Genomic DNA, 20,168 nt, shown 5'->3' with positions numbered 1-20,168 from the left:
AACAGTGCAGTGCTAATGACTGTCCCCAGGCTCCCCAAAAAGACTAAATTCTTGGAAGTTCTGTTTATGCAAAACCCTTCTTTTACAAAACACATTGTCACTATTTAATAAATACTTCATTCTTGCAAATATAACAGTACTTTAACAAACATTTAAGATATGTAGCCACTTAATATTTTTTCTTGAGTATGAATAAACAGTATCTCCACTAAACAGCAGGAAAAAGAATGATTATTTTCTTTGTTGTCTACAATGGACACTGTTTTGTAATGTGGGTTTCCTAGGAGTGACATGGGGTTATTACTTTTGATTCCAAATTGCCATTGTCTTCAGTTCAAAATACTTTATCGAAAATTGTAGAATTTGAGCCAACATCTGCTTTTACTGGATAATTTAACAGCTGAAATTTGTACAAAGAATTACAAAAATGTATTCTTCAAAAAGCTATTCTATCCTTTAGTACCTGTTTATAATTAACCCTGGAACATCTGGAAAGATGACAGCAATATTTTTTTTTAACCTGGCTTTTCCCCAGTGTGCTAGACTATACCTTCTATAACTATTGGCCATTCTGACTTGAGTTCCTGGAGTTTATAATTGATATTTTGGGAAGCAATATGTTTGGAAAGATGATTGTACATGTAAAGCTGCAATCTATGTAATATAAAACTGTCATGCAAATTAATATTTTTTTTTAAAATCCAGGTATATGCAGTTTGATATTTTAAAATGTTCTTAGCAAGCATTCCCCCCCAAAAACCACCCAAGATTTGAATGGTTTCAAGTCAAACATGGAAAATACCTATGTTACATATCTTTATCACCTAGCTGGTTTTTTTTTCTTAACAGTGACAAGGTGCAGGCCCTCTGTTACCTCCAGCTCACACGACAACTGATTTCTTGTTCAGCAGATGGAGGGATCACAGTCTGGAATATGGATGTTAGTAGAGAAGAGGTAGGAACAAAAATAAAAGTTTTTTTTTCATATTGAAAGGACAGATGATCAGCTAATATTCCCTAATTATAGCATTCCTGTATTCTGTTACCTCACAGCTAATCAGTCAAATTTAGCAAATAGCCAGAAAAGTCATACTGGAGTGATATTTTAGAAGTGGGAGTGAAGAAAATGACTCAAGTATGCTCTCCTTTGGAATTGGAATCACCTTCTTCTAGTTGCCTTTTAAGAAGTTTTTAATGTTTAAGAAACCTTGTAATGTAATGTAAAAGATAAAATTGTGATTGTACTGAAGTATAACATTGACATATCTCTTAGTGTCTTGAATTTCTAGCATGTAGGTCAAAACATGGGTTGCATGCTGTAAAAAATACAATATACAATCCTGCATACTTGTCATCATCCCATTAATAGAAACATTTGAGAAATGTTGGTATCTGGAAAGAACAACCCTAGCTTTCTATACTAAATAAAATTTTAAACAAGAAAAATATTAAAAGTTGTAGTGCCATCACACTATTTAGGTTAGTCTTCAAGGCCAGAATAGTACTGAAGATGCGGTTTAGTGAGGTCACCATTGTGTTAGTTTATGGTAACCAAAAATCAGAAGGAGCCTTATTTCAGACTAACATATTTTATTCAAAGACATAAGCTATAACTCCCTTAATTAGAAACACTGTGTATATTTAATGAAATTTGTAACAGCTTGTGGAATCTTATGTCTTTGAATAGCATTTGTTAGTTAGATTACCAAGCATTCAAAAATGTTTGCTGGCTGCACCTGTCATTTCAGTTGCCCAGCCATTTTTCCATACATAAAAAATGTCTATTGAAAAAATAATTGGTTACGCTACTTTGGAAGAATTTATTTATAAGACAATAAATTATGGAAAATCCTAGTCTTTACATGATTTTCCAAAAGCTCTGTTCACAGTGAGACGAAGAATGGAAACCAGCCCTTATAATGGTTTGATTTTAGAAAATCTCAGCTTTTCAGTTATCCAGAACTTTTTCTTAATCATCCACATTGAAAAATGGAAGCCCTTAACCTCCTACAGGAAGCTAATTGTTGAAGTGTAACAAAAGCATATTTCTCATTAACGTGGTGAAGTGAAAACTGCGTCATACCAAGTTAAGTGTAGGAGGCATCTGAGAGGCAGCTTGAGTGACCTCATCTACACCATTTAAGACTATATTGCACTAATTATATCTGAGAGGAAGCAACTTTTATAACACATCCTTGCTTTCAAGGACACTGCTGTAGTAGCCCTTATCTGTGAACTGTAGACTTTTATCTATTTCTAATTGTATCTGAACAAATAAAAAAGGTTATACTTTAATTCTGCTTACATTTTTAAAGCTGGGGAGTATTTTTTATTTTTTCGAAATGGCATATTTAAGTATGTTTTTGTCATCTTTTTTTTTCCAGGCCCCACAGTGGTTAGAAAGTGATTCCTGTCAGAAATGTGAGCAGCCGTTTTTTTGGAATATAAAGCAGATGTGGGATACAAAGACCCTGGGTCTGAGGCAGGTAAGAAGCCAGCAGTGTTTTATTTATAACAGTATGAAAGCTAAAGAAGTTAATTAGGATGTCTCTTTGAATTAGTTTCTGGTTCCTGTGCATACTTCCTTCTCATCTTCCATGACCTTTCAGCAGCAACATAGCTCTTCTGGATTTTAAGTTAACCTTTTCCCAACCTAGAGTTCACTAGATGTATTGGAAATGTACTTTTCAGAATTCCCAGCAAGTAGGGCTTCATCATGCTAGTGGACGCACTAAAAACTGCACTCCTGAGTGAACTAAATTAGGTAGAATTGTCTTGAAGTCTTTCTTTATGCATCTGAGCACAAATTAGTGTTCTGCATTAGATTTGTCTAGATCAGGTTATGTGCAAATTAAAATGTTCATTATGATTTTGCTTATTAATTGAGATTTTTATCTGGGACAGATTTAGACTGCTGTTTTTAGGAGATTAACTGGGATAGGCCTACAGAGATAGTAGGCTTCTTTGATGAATGCAACGGTGAACTCATTGGCTGAAAACATGAGAAATTTATTGCTTTATTCTTAATATTTGGATTAATTTGGAATATATTTCTGATTGCTTCTCATTTTCATTTCCATTATCCAGCATCACTGTAGAAAATGTGGTCAAGCAGTATGTGGCAAATGCAGCACGAAACGCTCCAGCTATCCTATAATGGGCTTTGAATTCCAAGTCCGGGTTTGTGACTCTTGTTTTGAGTCTGTCAAAGATGAAGAGTGAGTACTATAGCTTAGAGGACTCTGACTTACTGCCCTTTAGTTTTAAGTCTGAGATTTGAGGCCAAAATAATATATATGTTAGATAAGAACTATAGATATCCTTCCTTTCATAAGGTTTTTTTAATTCATTTTCTTTAAAGTTAATGTATGCAGGAAATAAAATTGGCTTCAAAGACTTAGGTTTTAATTTCTGCTAATTCATTTCTAGTAATATATCCAATACTATTATAATACAACAAAGGAAAAATAGGTTTTCTTAATTTCTTTCCAAGAACTAATATTTATTTGTAAAGATAGTTCTAGAGAAATATCATACACGAAACATACTATAGTAAGAGTCATCTCCATTCACAATGATATCTTACCAAGGTTGTTTGGAATAACCGGGTTTTAATGGCTTTTTAGACAGTTAATAGGGAGAACACCAGTTATAGTAAGGAAATGGTTGGGATACTTTCCCAAAGAATGGAAGATGTAATTGAAAAGTCTTGTTCCCTGTCTGTAGATGAAAATCCTTTAGGTTTTCTCCCAGTTTTTACTGGACAGGCAGAAACCATTACAAATAGCTGGTCTGAAGTTATTTAAGTCCCAAACCATGTAAGAGCTTATAAATAACAATCAGCAGCTTGAACTGCTTTCAGTTCATTAATCAGTTCAAATCCTGTAGAAAAATGAAATGCCCTTTTTTCCCAAAAAAGGGAGCTGATCCAATCAGGTCTTAGTTTCTAGGAACAAATCCAAAATTTGACAATATACTAACCCTAATGCAGGGATTATCAGAAACAAAATATGTTTTTTAAAAAGTTATTCCTGTCATTTCTGATTAGCAAAAGGGTAGGATGGGAATTTTATCAAGTTGAGATCATAAAACATTGCATAATTTCTACTTCACTCAGTTACAAATGTTTAATCTTCAATATTATTTTGAAGTTATAATATACATACGTATTTTTCAGAATTCCATTAATTACATTCAAGCGTGCTTTGGATAAGCATACATAAATCCAAACTATATTTTTCTCTTCATTTTTGCAAAGGTGTTTTACCATTTAAATAGCTGGCTTGCAGTAGAAGTTCAAAGAAAAAGGTGAAGGAATTCACCTCCATTGAATGCCCTCTTCTTGCCTTCATTTTAGTTTTTTATTGTAGTTCTTCCAGTAGTTTTAGTGTTCACATACTTTGCACATTTTTTCACAGTGAGTCTTTTAGACTCCAGCCTGAATCAGCTTTCATTGTTTCGGTCTTACTTTTTTATCCTTTCATGCTTTGACATATTTGTATTGATGGCTAAAACAAGCATTCTCCTATATCAGGAGGGAGATATTTTTGATAAGCTCTTTACAAATTATCTGTTATAACCTCTTGCAAGCTTCTGTTCTTTTTCTGGCAATCCTCTAGGAGGAAAATAGCAGAGAGAAAGAAAGAGGGGACAGAGCAGAAAGAGAGAAATGATCAAAGTTCATGGCATCATTGAAACTGCAGGAGAACTCATTATAAATATTAGCTACCAGATTATCATTTGTTAAATAAATAGACAATGAGTCAAGAAGCTTGAAGTTTCCATTCATCAGTCAAGATGTACGTGCTATTTACTTTGCCTTGACCCACCCTAGGTGTAGTCCCAAATCCTTGAGCCCTTCAATGATTTCTCATGAAATCTATACCTAGTTTATGTTCTAGATATTACTTGCCATTCTTTCATGGTTGCTGTGTGCCTTACTTCCTGCCTATTAACTTTCAGCCTAGTAATTTGGGTCTAGAGTTTGATTTTTAATTAACTATTAGGCAAAATTATGATTTTGGCCTAGTTTTGTTTTTAATGTGGGTGCCTTCAAGTTAGTTTTGACTCCTGGCAACTGTTTGAACATGTCCATGCAGTTTTTGTGGCAACATTTTCAGAAATGGTTTTCCATTGGCTTCTTATTCTGTAGCTCCCTTTTTTCCCCCTTCTGTACAATTATGTCCAATTTTCAGAGTCTGCCTTGACAGATCCCTGCAGTTCTCTTGGCAAGGTTTTTCAGAAATGATTTGTCATTGCCTAGGACTGAAATAGCTGGCTTCATACCCAAGGCAGGACTACAACTCCAGTCTTCCAGTTTCTAGTTGATGTCTTGACCACTACACCAAACCGGATTTTGTACTTTAGCTAGCATTTGGTATATTTTACTCTGGCACTTAGAAATAGGGAGGCTGTTTCTTCAGGCCCCCCCCCCCAGAAATAGGGAGGCATTTCTCTCTTTCTGCTCTGTCCCCTCTTTCTCTCTGCTATTTTCCTCCTAGAGGCTTCAGCCGTCAAACTTCTTTTGGTCTGTGTAGCATTTGAACCTTAATTTCCCAAGCTCCAGTTTGAATTCCCGATTGAGTAATACTGGTTCCATTTCGCCATCTTTTTTTTTTTTTTTTTTACTTTTAAGCTATGTTGCTGTTTGCAGTTTGTGGTGGCACAATTAGCTATGATAACATAAATCTTCCTTCACCCCATGTTGCCTCACTGTCATCCCATATGTAAATAGCCTTAAGATGTCATTAAGTGGTCTGGTTTCTCCCTTGAGCTAATATTGTTCCTCTATATTATCAAGTCAAATAAAATCTGTAATGCTTTGTCACACATTATCTTGGAGGTAAGGTCATCGGACCTGTTATGAGTATCAGGGGAAGTATGTTATGTGACCGTTGGACATGTATACCCATTTCCCACTAAGTAGCCTTTAGGCAAATATTTCTCTTCCATTGTTAGCTTTTCCATTTGCATTTTGTTTCCTGAGTTCTTACATACCCGTCACCAGTAATTTTCAACATAGCTTATCTCCAAAAAAGGAATGTTTGCCACTTCCATAGTACTCTAAATTTCATTGTTACCTTTGATTACAAATATCCTTGCTTTTCCTAATCACACTTTTCAGAAAATAATGAGGGTTGGTTTTGATAGAAATTTTATTAAATTAAATTATAAATACAAATATAAAACTAATATAAGCTAAAATAGAATAAAAAATATAAAGTGCAATAAAATTGAAAATAAAAAATAAAAATGTAGTAAATAAAAATAAAATATATATATAAAGAAATGACTTCCTCCTTTATGACAGCAACTATCAACTCATCACCTTTTCATAAAATACAACAAATGATCTTTTTCCCATTCTTCCCAGAAAATAATGAGACTTGTTGAATTAGTATTGTTTTGTACCAACTCATGGATGGATAACAATATAAGTCAGATATAGAAACAGTGCAGTGCTGTATTAGGAAACATCCCGCTTAAATTAAAGGTTAAATCAGCGCTAGGAGGAAAGCATGTCGACTACCATTTTTTTCTTGTAAAACACGGTATGTTTTCCTGTCTGTGGTTATATATAACATTGTTAATTTGTTAGAAGTTTAATATCTGTCTGATTTTAAGTGAAGAACATACTTGCTTTAATTCTTCTCCATTGCTTAGTGTATTTGCCAAATTAACTGTTCTCGCTTATGAAAATACTGAATGCAGAGTTGAGCTATCTATTTCCTAAAGCAGCAGGTCAAAAGCATCCATTCCTGAAATAGAAAAATTATTGTTAATTAGATCTTCCGTGTTTGCATTATAATTTGAAATGGTGTTTTAAGTTCTTGCCTCTGTGTGTGTGTGTATTTGTGTATGTATGTATGTGTACAAGATTGCAAACATGTTGGAACAGAGCCTTTAAATATAAATCGCCTGGCATGTGGATTTGTTACTATCTTAATGTTGGGATTTGATTTTTGCTGTTGTTTTTATAAATCCTTTATTTCATGCTTGCACTGTTCAGATTCAACATGATCTTTAGTTAACTGGCTGCTTCTTCAAATATAATTATGAGGGAGTTAGGTGATTTCTAAATTTGATACATAAATAAAATAATTCAAATAATAAAATTGGTCTTGAGCTTAGCATAATTGCTTTAAAGAAGCTTTACTTTGCATAAGTGCTTTTGTATTGCTGTCTTTTGCCCCTGGATTAAATAAGATCTCAAAGGTTGCTGTTACTTAAATCCACTTTTCTCTCTCTTCCAGTCGTACCTCTTTGGCAACTTTTCATGAAGGAAAACACAACATATGCCATATGTCCATGGATATTTCAAGGGGACTTATGGTGACATGTGGAAGTGATCGTGTAGTAAAGGTAAGCTATTCTTTTGTTAATTACATAAAATACATTTCATACTAGCTGTGCTTTATCATCCTCCAGTTCTGTTTATCTGTTGTTGTTTTTTTAAGAACAGCAAATGGAGGAAAGGAAAGAGGGAGAATAATCTTTATGTTTAGGTTAGAAGGTTACATATATTCTCAAGGTGCAGCCTTGTTTATTTGGTCATTTCTAAATCCAACCACTTTCAGACTACACCCTTGTGAAAATAATTGTAAAATCTCATTTTAAAACATTTGTAAACATTAAGTATATATTTATATACATTAAGAATGCACTCATTGACCAAAGGCACAAAAATTTTGGAATTTATTAAAGAAATGGCTGGAAGAAATTTTGCTAATAGATATAGAGGCCAAACCGGAATTTTTTTTATTGGGAATTATAAAAAGAAAATATAAGAAAGATATAAATTATTTATTACTGTATATAGTAACAGTGGCACGAATAGCCTTCGCTCAAAAATGGAAAGAGAAAGATATTCCAACCGAAGAGGAAATATTACTGAAAATTTTCAATTACGCATAAATGGATAGACTTACATTGGAACTCAAGGATAAAAATGAAACTAAGTACTACAAAATCTGGGAACAATTTTATGATTGGATAGATAACAAGAGGGTAGCCAAGACAAATATATAGTGTTAGAATAAAATATAGGTTATGGACAAATGTATATTTAAAAGATAAATAAATATACAGAAATAAGGGGGAAAAGTGTTTATATGATATTATAAATAGCAAGCAAGCTCAAGAACTATATGTTTATATGAGTATTAATATTTCTGTAAAGTGACGGAAGATGTATGGAACCAGTGACGTCATATCTATGTCCGATGTGTTTTTAATTTTGTATTATTGATAAATTAATAAAAAATAAATAAATAAAAAAGAATGCACTCATTGAGTGGCATAGTGGCCTAGAGGTGAAGATGCTCACCTCACACTCAGGAGGCTGAGAGTTCAATCCTAGGCAGCAACAGATATTTTTCTATTAGGGCACAAAAAGTAAATATCTTCTGTGAATTCCACATAGTCATCAGGAAGGGCATCAAGCCAGTAAACGCTCACCTCCATCAGTTGCCACAACTCTACTCTGATAAAATGGATTTCAGGGTTGTAAAAAGAAAAAAATGCACTCATTATTATAATAAATCAAATATAATGTCTATTGACATTAAATTCCATTAAACTACTTTTTTGGAGAACATCTTAAGAAGTGGAGCAAGACTGCTAGATCCTAGAAAAACAGCAAATAGCTATTATGCTAGGTTAAATATGGTAGTTTGGCTTTTTTGTGTCGACCAGTTACCATTGATCAACATGTCTTCTATTAAATGTAAATTTATTCATAATACCTTTCCTATCTGTCAAGATCACCTTTAAAGTATATTTAATCTCCTGAAGTAACCTGTTTTTCCTTCTTAAAAATAATAAGAAAAAAGCCCCCATGATTTACTTCAAATAATTTTCTCTCAATTTCTGGAAATACAGTTTTTTCCAGTATTTTACAAAGAATGTATCCTATGTGTTCATTATTTGTATAAGATGATTTGTAGTTTTTCCTTAGAAATATTCCTAAAAACATATTTAACACATTGAAAGTCGCTCCGTGATCTGTTAGCATAAAGGAAATTCTTTTTTCTTACTTGGTATTTTTTAGTTTTGAAAGGATTAGTCTCTAAACAAGGCCTCTATCGCAATCTTGCTACTAGTTAATTAAATCCAATGTAGATTTTTTTGTGTAGTATGCAGAAGAATATGGTAATATACGGTATATTTGTAGGCAGCATCTGTAGCAGACTTCCATAATCTGATGTTTTTCAGATCAGCTGTGCTACAATTTCCATAGCCAGTAATCAAATGTACTGAATAGGACTGTAGGCATGGTAGATGTCTGGAAAGAACCATGTTGGAGAATGCTAAGATGCTATGTGGAATAATAGGATTAAAGAACTAACATATGGTGAAAAATGAATTTGCAAAATTCATGAATTAACTTTTGTATAATATGAGGGGAATCTCAGTCTGCTATTCTCAGAAACCCTTCACATTCTGACCTTTATTCCTTGGTGGAGCTATTTGTAGTTACTGCTACTACCATCTACTTCTACTAAACTGTGATGTATGGGGCAGATACGGATCCCACAACCTGACCATCTTACTGACAAGTGGCAGAAAAATAACCACAGCAGTAGTAAAGTAAAATAAACTCTGAAGCTGTATTTTGACCCTTTGATCTTTAGAATGTGTCTCTAAAAATCCTCAAAATCAACTTTATTAAAAATAAGAAAAAGGCAAGTGTTTCTGTTCAGCTTAAGGCAAGGGTGTCAAACTGCTGGCCTGTAGGCCAGATGCATCATGGTGAAACCGCACCCATCCCATTGCTGGCAATGGTAAAAAGGTCGCAATATGTCACGTGACGTTACAAGTTTGACATTCCTGGCTTAAGGTAATCATTCAAAAGCCATTAATGGTACAAGAAATAAAAATGCTAGACTCTAGACTCCAAAGGATTTACACAGCAACAATATAAAATCATGGGCAGATCCCAAGGTTGTGTGGATCAGTAAATAATTTGGGAAACACCATAGTACCATTAAATCAAGTTGTTCAAATAAACTAATTTTTCATTGAGAAATCTGAAATCAGGAAAACTAAAATCTAACACAACTAAGTAAACTTTTACCAGACTAACCGAATAACTATTCCATGAATCAGAAATTTCTAAGTCAACTTTATTTGTAATTCCTTTCTGTTTTCTGAAAATTACCAGATTTAATCTAAAACAAAAGATAATAGTTTTCCTTCTCACTACCCAGGAGATATATTTATTTCTCCTGGAGATTTTTTTCCCCCACTTTCAATAGAACACACACTTTTTTACATTTACGGGTTGAAAACAAACTCATTCTTCATGAGGGGGAAAATGTCTGAGAAAAAATGTTGATTATCTGTTTTAGAAATTTACCAGGGAGGGTTTGAAAGGGGACTTATACACAAAATCATAGTTGAGTTAAATCTTTATTAAAATAATAAAACAGAAGATGATGCAAATTTTTTTGGTTCCTAGAACCATTATCAGATATTATTTTAAAAAGCAAGAAGAGAATAAAACAAAAGCCTTAAATATTAGCTAAATGTAAAAGCCTATGAATTTTATTGCTCATATATACTCTTAAGAAAGTGTAGTAAAACATGGACTTTTATTTTATTTTATTTTTTGTAGTGGGTGAATATGGCTTTCTTGTTTTTTATAATATGAATTGCCTGCCTGCATTTGGTAAATTATACTACATTTCTAATAATTAATTTTTACTTCACTAAGTTACAAATGTTTAATCTTCAATATTATTTTGAAGTTATAATATACAAACGTATTTTTCAGAATTCCATTAATTACATTCAAGCATGCTTTGAATAAGCATACATAAATCCAAACTATATTGTTCTCTTCATTTTTGCAAAGGTGTTTTATCATTTAAATAGCTGGTTTGCACTAGTAGATCAATCAAAGAAAAAGGTGAAGGAATTCACCTTCCATTGAATGCCCTCTTCCTTCTTTCTTCTTTTTAGTTTTTTGTTGTAGTTCTTCCAGTAGTTTTAGTGTTCACATACTTTGCACATTTTTTCACAGTGAGTCTTTTAGACTCCAGCCAGAATCAAAATTACAGCTTTCATTGTTTCGGTCTTGCTTTTTATCCTTTCAGGCTTTGACATATTTGTATTGATAAGAAGGCTAAAACAAGCATTCTTCTATATCAGGAGGGAGATATTTTTGACAAGCTCTCTATTATCTGTTAAAACCTCTTGCAGGTTTATGTTCTTTTTCTGGCAACCCTCTAATGTAGAAGAAAAAGAGCAGAGAGAAAGAAAGGGGGGACAGAGCAGAAAGACAGAAATTATCAAAATTTATGGCCTCATTGAAACTTTCTAAATTTCTAATAATTAAAAGTCTTTCTGCCAAGCTTTTATAAATTTGGGAGACAGTAGAGAAAGATTCATTTAAACACATTTTGTTGGGAATTGGGGGATAGACTGCATTTATGTGGCAGCATAATAAAGCTGATGAACATTAGTGATTATCCTGTCTGCTATCACCATCAATTTTATGGCATTGGGGAATGCCAGGATTATAGATGAGCGTTCCATATTCTTCTTATGGCTTCGCTGTATCTTCTTTCCCAGTTAGGAATTTTATGAAAAACAGAGCTGTTTTAAGACATAGCATATACCTTTCATAGCTTATGAAATGCCACATTTTCTACACAACCTGGGGTTGGGATTTGACTACATGTTTCACAGATTCAATACAGATTGCCTTACAAATGAAGGCAAGTATATATGTCCCAGGATAATGTTGCAGGATCCAGTCTGGGTGGGTCACTTGAACCAAAGATTTAGTCTTCTAAGCTTTTGGACTTGTGCTGGAGTCCACACATTCTGGTGAGAGAGAGGTTCGCTGAGAATGGGGGCTCCAGCACAAGTTCGAAAGATCTGAAGACTAAACCTCTGGTCCCAGTGATCGAACCAGATTGGATCCTGCAATAGATTGCCTTTTTATTTATTAATCAGAATTTAGCTAAATACATTGCATATTGCTTATTTGCTGAGAAATTCTATTTCCTATTTTATTCTACTGTAATGGGCTATCTTTTGAGTCCTTTCTGGAAGTCTACACATGACAGAAGGTAAGATATAAATGTTTTGACATTTCCTTCAAATGGAGGATCCTTATTCCTCATTGACCTACATTTACATAACATAGCTATCACCATGCAAATATATAATAAACATAAATTTTAAAAATGCTTATTCAGAATGTAGATCATGTGTCTTTTTTTATATCTTATTTTTTAGATTTGGGACATGACACCAGTAGTGGGTTGTAGCCTTGCAACTGGATATACTTCCCGTTGATCCGGGCTTTCCAGAATAGTATACTGTATGCATCAAGTGGATATCTTCCTTTTCCTACTCCTGCCACACATGCCAGCTGCTTGACTTTGAGAATATCATTTTCCTAAGATAGACATTTTCGTTTAGGGCTTACAAAGAATGGTGGAAGTTGATGGCCTGTGGAATGAACAGTAGGAAGGTTTACATACAACAAAATATCCGGTCTAGGAAGACCACTCATAGCTTGATTTTACTTGTAGCATTCAGTGTGCTTTCTCTGCTGAAATGATATTGTACTGTGGCTAAGGGTTAAAATGAGTACAGTATACTGTAGTGACAACAAAACATGTTCAAAATAGCAGTAATATATTCTTTGTAAACTGTCCCGGTAGACTAGTTTTGTCTTATGAATAGTCACTATGAATAATGGTGCACAGACTTTGAATATAACTTTGCCAGCAGGAGGGAAAACATTTCTTTCCCAGCAGCATTGCAATAGGGGTGGGGGCATTGATAGTGTGTTTTGGACTGTTTTGTTTCTCTGTTACATTTGATGTTGTTCCAGTTTTAAATTGTCTATTGCAGAAGGGGTGGATAGATCCCTGGCAAAACACTAAAAATGGTTTCAATAATGGCTGAAGCTAAATGAGGGATTTGAATCATACTTTTTGTATGTAGTAAAATGGTACAGTTGAGGTTTGGTGAAATAGACAGTAAAGGTATGTTGAACAAAAGCCTGATTTGTGGTGTACAGGTATCAAAGTTCTCTAAAGCCAGTTCCAAATCAGATTTTTAGTTCAGTTTCAGCAATAACTACAATTGTACCAGAAAAGCTTGCATGTGGACTGCTGCAAGTAAAAATGGTAGGAATAAGCAAATTTAATAAACAGATAGATACATAATTAAGTGAAATAACGGGAAAATGTGTACATTAAAATTTGTCATTATTTTTGAAAAGTACTTTTGTTATAGTATAGAGTTTTAAAGAGAAATGGTAGGTTGCGGTTCTTTTCATTTTGAAGGTTAAATTGTATTACTAAATGTACCTTTATAAAATCTGGTGTAGAATCAACATCAATGAAGTTAAATAATTGCTAATTAAAACCGATGGGAAACATTTGTTTCAAAGTGTTGCACAAATAGACTGTTCAATCTGTCCTCCAATTAAAACTATTTTTTGTATGCAAATAGTGTAATCAGCCACTTCTTTTAGGGGATATTTAAAAGTAAGTGAAGAAAAACTGCTTTTCCATCTTTCTCAAAGAAAGTTGTTTTAGGTTAATCATGAAGCTATATCATCATGTTAAAATGTAAGCCCCAAAGAATTCTTTTTTAAAAAAAAAGTCTTCATTAGGGCAATACATATGAGGAAGGGAATTATATAACCTGAGGGATTATCCCATGGTAAATCAGTATTAGTGTTGGTAAGTCATATAAGATGGGTATAATCAATGTTATTGTTATTGAGTTATTGCTCCTAAACCTCTTTGATAATAATTTTAATGGAGGGACAGAGATCAAAATGAAAGAACCGAATATTTCAGCAATATCACTATACAAATAAGATAAATCATTAAATGATTTTGTTAGAATTATTACATTATTCTACTTACCTGCCTTATTATACTGTATAAAAAGGAGAACTTTAACCTGTTTGAATTAAACCAGAATTAATTATTTCACCTCAGTGTCCCATCTACAGTGAAATGTAAATCTGGGTTAAGAAAAGCATCACCTTACACAAAAGCATTTGTATTTTTCCTCTCTAACCCTCTTAATATTCTCTTAAACTTAGGATAACCTGCTGGTGCCAGAGAACAATATTCTCAGGTCTCAATATTTCTGCATATAGAGGAGACCGTCTACTATTTTCATCTGTTAATTGTACAAATTGCACAAAAATACACTGAAATATTTGACAGTTCCACTCAAAATTATCCATCACTATTTTGCCAGATTTGTTCCATTTGAATAATTTACTAGTTGGGAATAAGGTAGATAGCAAATATTAATATTAAAGTGGACGGTTCAAATAGATACACAAAGAAATGTTGGCAAAACATTATATTGTTTCTATATCCAATGTTGAAGTTCTTCTGATAAGATATAGAACTGTAAAAACTCTGTTGCTTGCTTTGGATATAAATTGCTTTTGTGTGTGGGGAAGAGAATAAGGATTATGCTGTACTTGGTAACAAAATTGGCCCTGTATTCTAAATGTGCAATCATTCAGATTTGACATATTTACTTTGTTTTTCCCCCTGAAACCTTTCTTCATGGGGAAACCAGAAGGACTAATGTATTTTTGTCTGATGACCCTATTCTCGTGAAACATTGTATCTTTCATTATCTGAGAAACTGTTATTACTGTTTGTTGTTCTCTTTTGTCTTAAAAAAATGAAAAAAAGCTTTGACTATTGTATAATAAAAATATTTCCTGTAAATTTTGGTTCTTTATTCATAACCTGTAGGGACTTTTCACTGTACACTGTGTGCATCAAGTGTAAGGAGTAAGGAAAAAGTAACTAAAGAAATTCAGAAATTGTAAAAATTTCCTAATTTAAGGAACTTCTGTTACTCTGGAATTTGGATGAGACTTGCAAGTTGTATGTTTAAGCAATGGCAGGAAATCAAGTCCTTCAAACTATTGGCTGGCATCTGGGATATTTCCGTGCTAGGCAATAGGAATAGCAAGCTTATCTATGCCAGAGGTTCCATATAGTAATAATAATAAAAAAGCTGATGAGGAAGAAAAATCTATAGCGGACATAGTAAATTGCAGTCATAAAGGAAAACTTCGAAGACATGCAAATTGAAACCGGCAAGTCTAGAAGCACACAACCATTATTGTGCCAATAAGACACAAGGCAGCTAGGGGATGTTTCCTCAAATAGGGAATTTGCAATACCTCTTCGTCCTGTTTTTACCATACCTTTCCCAGTTTTATTCTCTAATCACATGAAAATTATGATCACACAAGAACTTTGGAGGAGTTGTCAGAAGTCCACCCAAGGCTTTGTGAGGCCATATGCAGTCCTGTGCCTTGGATTGCATTTATCCCAATTTAAACTGACTCATTTTCATGGACAGCTGAATAAGAGTGGGAGGGATTTTTTGTATAAATTGAAAGAAGCTTTTTCATTTGTTCTGTAATTAAATGGGATATTTTATTCCAGGCAAAAAGGATTTGAGGAGGAGCAAGGGAAAAATAGCAAGAATATAAGTGACTGAGAGGAAGGCCATAGGAAGATCAGTGGCCAAAGACACAGAGAAAAGAAGGTATTTGGAAGATAGGAGTGGATTCATGGGAGTTGTCCTGCTGGGGCGTGGACAGTAATGACAACTGAGAACAGGGAAGACATTAGGAAGATGGGGGAGGGGAGAGAGAGTCATGAAATATGCTGCACTGGGAAATGTTAAGGAGACTCCAAACTACCAATGTCTAGATTTTTTTTTTCTTCACTCCAAACCCATATCAGCAAACATTCCAGGTTTGAGTTCTGCCAAACTGTAAAAGAGGCCAAACAAACTAAAAACAACAGAATCTCCAATTTTGTTTCAGGTCAGAAGCAAAGTATTTTTTCCCCAATAGATGCAGTTCCCTAATAGATATTCCTTTAACATTACTACATGGCATGTAAGAAGTGGTTGGAATTTATGGCCTGAATGCTCCCCCACCTTTATCTACTTGACTGTGAGTTTAAGTAAATAGGAAGTTTGCCTGCCACAAAGCACCAGCTCCAATGCTGTTTTTATTTTTCATAATGAATTTGGGTTCCAGAGTTATCACAGGCATTCTTAAACAAAAATAAAATTGGTGGCTGGTTGAAATTCCATGCTTTGTCTGAAAATGGGTGCAACTAGCTGAAAAGTATGTGGAGTGGGGGTAGGGAGATAAGCTAAGGTAGTTGTGAGCATTCTGTGAAATAGAGTAATCTGACAAGCTTGTTTGCTTTTTTGCATTAAGTAGCAACTATTTTAATAACCTCTCAAAGTTTCAAACATGCCCACCAGCCAAAAGGTTGCTTAGTAATGCAGAACAGTTTCAGCTATTTTTAAAATGAAAGGAATGAAAAAGAACACTTTCAAGAAGGAAATCAAGTTCAACTAGAATATCTGGAACTGCTTGGCTTTAAAAAAATAACATTTAATTTGAAGCAAAACCTTTTACCTTAACAGGCTTGGCCATGTGGCATAAGCCCAAATAAAATACAGTTGTTATTTTGCACTTATCAGATGAATTGTGCTAAGTCCACACACAAATTGAACTGGCAAACCCCTGATTGTTTATGTTATAGAGAATCATAACAGACCTTCTTGCATTTGCTAATATGTTTTTGAAATACCACTAACTGGATACCCAATGCAACAGTAAAAAATATAATATAGTTAATCACTTAGGATGATTATCTTCACAAAATGAACAAAATATAAATATATTTCAGTTTCCATCATTTCAGCAGGTTTAGGTAATAATCAAGGGACTATGGGAATTGTAACCCCAGGTTACCAGATTCCTTACTCCTACAATTTAATAGTTAAATTTCAGATTTAAAGCAATAATCAAGTGTCCATAATATATTATAGTTCTTTATTGGCAAAATCGGGACTTTTGAAATAGTGAATGTTTGTAGGATTACATTTGGAAATTTCTCAGTTATGTGCATTTTTTTTCTATGAAGCTGGTTCCAGAAATATTGGTCCCCTCTTAAAAAGTCCCCATTTTTGGAATTTGCCAACTTAACTTTTTTGACTATAACTTATGTTGCTGGATTGGGCCCCTGGGCCACCTAGACCAAGGTCTGCTGTCCTATGGCCAGCCAATTGCACAAGGAAGCTCTCTATAGTCTAGATAGTAGATAGCCTTCAGAAGCATTCACAAAGCCATAAAAACTAATAGCCTTTGATCCTCATTACCTCCAGGAATTCGTCCAGCTCTTTTATGAAGCTAGGACTAGGCTAGAACTACCAACGAGAAACTCAGGTAACAGTCTTAAAGGTTAAAGCAGGTGTACATGGGTATCAGGAAATACATCCCAGGATGCAAACTTTAAATTATCTCTCAATGTCTGGAGCAGGTACCTGCACCTGCATTTCTCTCTCCCGCTTATCCTCGCCCTGGAACTAAATCGATCCTGTAAGTTTCTCTGGTCCGAGGACTTGCTAACAGGTGTGTTCCGCCGCACAGCGCCCTGAGAGAGAAAGTGAAAACTTTCCCTTGGGGAAACTTGGCTTACGAACAGTGGCAGGCAGGCGCCGCTCGCAAAATTTCCATTCGCCGACTCGGGAGAGCGCGGAGCGTCCTCTCTCGCGAGCCCCCCAAATGCCCGTGGGGCGGTTGCCCGAGTTACACGGGAGGCTGGGCGGGAAGGAGGAGTCAAGAACTTTCAGTTTAGGGCATGATGGGAAAGCGGAGCGAGCTCTGGAAATTCACCTGTGGCGCCGGGGGGAGGGGGGAGACCCGCATCTGGCGGGAGGGGGGAGACGAACCTCCGGGGAAGCGGGTCTGCGGCAGCCATGGTGAGTGGTGGGAAGCGACGGGCGGGAGTGGGAGGAAAGAGAACCTGCTTCGGGGCTCTCAGGGCAGAGGAGGGATCTACCTGTTGAAGTCAGGTGAAGCAGCAACCTTGCGAACAGAGCGGCGGGGCGAGTAGGGCTCGAGGCTTACCTTTAACGTCCCGCAAATTCAGCAACTTCCACGGGCTATTCGGTTCGAGGCGGCTCGCTGAGATAGCGATCGGTCGCTTGGGAGGAATAAGACAAATTTTAGGGAACTTGATTCGACTATTGGTTCCTCCGATTGCTTTTCATTGCCCTTCCTGTTCCTGCTTCTTTGTAGCGCGAGGGTTAATTCAATTCCTATCTGGACGCTGCAGCCAAAATCAACAGAAGAGAAGGACGGGGGCAAAAGTCGCTTATCTTTGAAAAGCCTCTCTTTACCTGTTGCTTAGTCAATATCGGGAAGAAGAAAAAAAAAAAGAATCGTATCCGACCTCGTACAGTTTTAATTTCTTAAAATTTCCACTTTTCTTTTCATGGGGTTTAGCCCAGGAACGTTGCAAGGCACAACTTAACCCATGGCAGTATTTACTAAGTACATTTTAAGCTAAAACATATTATATTAAATTAGCTGCGTGGGATGAGCTGCATCATGCAGCACACAAAGCCAGAACTGGTTGGTGAGTTCGTTGGTTGGAGATTATGGAAGTTATATAGCAGAGGAGAGGGACATCAAAAGTTTAGGAAGGTATGGGAAAGATCAATTCTACTTTGAATCAGCAAGTGATGACCAGGTATTCAGCTAAGCCATTCATCACTTTCAACATTGGGGTGGGGATGGAGGATCATGAACATAAAAAATACCTTTTACAAGGTTGTGGCTTGTAAAAAATCATTGTCTGTGGTTCACTATATTCTTTGAACCCAAGCAGCGTACTATATTTCTGATGTCATTCAAACTAAATTTATCTCCTTTGAGAAAGTTATTAGTGTAATGCAGGGGTCTTCAAACTTGGCCCTTTTATGTCTTGTGGATTTCAACTCCCAGAATTCCTCAGCCAGCATGCCTGGTTGAGGAATTCTGGGAGTTGAAATCCACAAGTCATAAAAGGGCCAAGTTTGAAGACCCCTGTTGTAATGGATGATTGGTATGCTCCAGACATAATATACCAAGACTTTCAAATAGTCTATTTCTCTTTTATAAAATGGTAAAATAAGAGCTAGGTGACACTATTGTTAAACAGATTTGCAATTGGCTGAACGACCAATTGTAATGGTTCCACTTAATTATGGGGTTCCATGGAGCTTTGTCTTGTGCCTTCTTACATTTTTATTAGTGACTTGGATGAGGAAGCTAAATCAATGCTTAAAGAACCTAAAAGGTAGGATGGTTAATACTTAAGAGGAGGGAAGGAATTAAAAACAAAAAACTTAGACAATCTTGAGTGTGCTGAAATGAATATGATGGAACATGATTGAACAAACTTCTCCATCTGGATAGGCAAAAGTATAAGATGGGGAGACTTCATAGCAATTCATGCGAAAGGAATCTGGTTCTTACTGATTACAAATTCAATATGTACCACTAGGGTGAAATACATGCTAAAAAGGTAAATGACACTTTAGGGTGAATTTGCAGGACCTAATGTCCACGTCATGGGAAGGAACTGTCCCAACTCTGTTTTTCCTTGATCAGATCCTACTTGGAATACTGTGTCTTGTTCTGGTTAAAAAACTAGTTTGGTCTAGTGATTAAGGCGCCAGGCTAGAAAGCAAGAGACTGTAAGTTCAAGTCTTGCCTTAGCCAGCTGGATGATCTTGGGCCAGTTACTGTTTCTCAGCCCATCTCACCTCACAGGGATGTTGTTGTGGGGAAAACAGGAGGATTTGTTTTGGATGTGTTCACTGCCTGGTGTTTGTAAAAATAATAAAGGTAAGATATAAATAAACATAAAAAGGGCAATTATAAACTGGAGCAAATTTAAAAGAAAAGTATCACAATGGTGATTGATCTGAAAACCAAGCTATATAAAAATCAATTTATGGATATTTTAATATATAGAAGAGATACACAAGGAAAAATATGGTAATAGTTTTCAACTATGTGAAGGGCTGTCACTTAGAAGATAACATAGGATTTATTTTCTATTGACCCAGTGGGCAGATCCAAAATCAATGATATAAGGAGAATATTCAGGCTTCAGATGATTCCACGTATAAGCTCTTGGTCAAGGTTGTGCTTGTTTTTCTTCATTGGAAATCTTTGAACACAGATTGTATGGTCATCTATCATATAGGCTGTAATGGATTCTGCACTGAGTTGGGGGTTGAACTTGATGCTATTACTCAGCTATGAAGTGGAGAATGACAATAGGGAGTGGTTT

The 20,168-nt window shown here is 35.2% G+C and overlaps 2 protein-coding genes and 1 long non-coding RNA gene across 6 annotated transcripts in view; 2 read left to right on the top strand and 1 right to left on the bottom strand.

The window, feature by feature from the left end:
- Positions 1 to 20,168, top strand: part of WDFY1 (WD repeat and FYVE domain containing 1) — a 56,715-nt gene that overhangs the window by 15,442 nt on the left and 21,105 nt on the right. Inside the window, exons 8-12 of one of the 2 annotated variants that reach the window (XM_039332184.1) lie at positions 850 to 955; positions 2,385 to 2,486; positions 3,088 to 3,218; positions 7,254 to 7,362; positions 12,247 to 17,422. In XM_039332184.1, coding sequence (XP_039188118.1) covers positions 850 to 955; positions 2,385 to 2,486; positions 3,088 to 3,218; positions 7,254 to 7,362; positions 12,247 to 12,306 — 508 coding nt within the window. In that variant the 3' untranslated portion in view covers positions 12,307 to 17,422. Of the gene's footprint in view, positions 1 to 849; positions 956 to 2,384; positions 2,487 to 3,087; positions 3,219 to 7,253; positions 7,363 to 12,246; positions 17,423 to 20,168 lie in introns of those variants that run through there. The other variant, XM_039332185.1, reaches the window with a different exon arrangement.
- LOC120303060 lies at positions 3,482 to 18,091 on the bottom strand. Of its 2 annotated transcripts, none has more exons than XR_005555336.1 (2): positions 17,954 to 18,091; positions 3,482 to 6,758 (listed from the first exon to the last, which is right to left on the bottom strand). It is a non-coding gene; the product is annotated as an uncharacterized LOC120303060 (long non-coding RNA). The 2 variants fall into 2 exon arrangements; XR_005555337.1 differs by lacking the exon at positions 17,954 to 18,091 and adding an exon at positions 8,327 to 12,238.
- Positions 17,713 to 20,168, top strand: part of AP1S3 (adaptor related protein complex 1 subunit sigma 3) — a 23,567-nt gene continuing 21,111 nt past the window's right edge. Inside the window, exon 1 of one of the 2 annotated variants that reach the window (XM_039332189.1) lies at positions 17,713 to 17,805. In XM_039332189.1, coding sequence (XP_039188123.1) covers positions 17,803 to 17,805 — 3 coding nt within the window. In that variant the 5' untranslated portion in view covers positions 17,713 to 17,802. Of the gene's footprint in view, positions 17,806 to 18,393; positions 18,533 to 20,168 lie in introns of those variants that run through there. The other variant, XM_039332188.1, reaches the window with a different exon arrangement.

Source organism: Crotalus tigris, unplaced genomic scaffold, assembly GCF_016545835.1.
Source record: "Crotalus tigris isolate CLP2741 ecotype Arizona unplaced genomic scaffold, ASM1654583v1 scf7180000024453.458620722:586385, whole genome shotgun sequence".
Lineage (NCBI taxonomy): Eukaryota > Metazoa > Chordata > Lepidosauria > Squamata > Viperidae > Crotalus > Crotalus tigris.
Note: the sequence above shows the minus strand (reverse complement) of the source record. Positions and strands in the feature narration are given on the sequence as shown.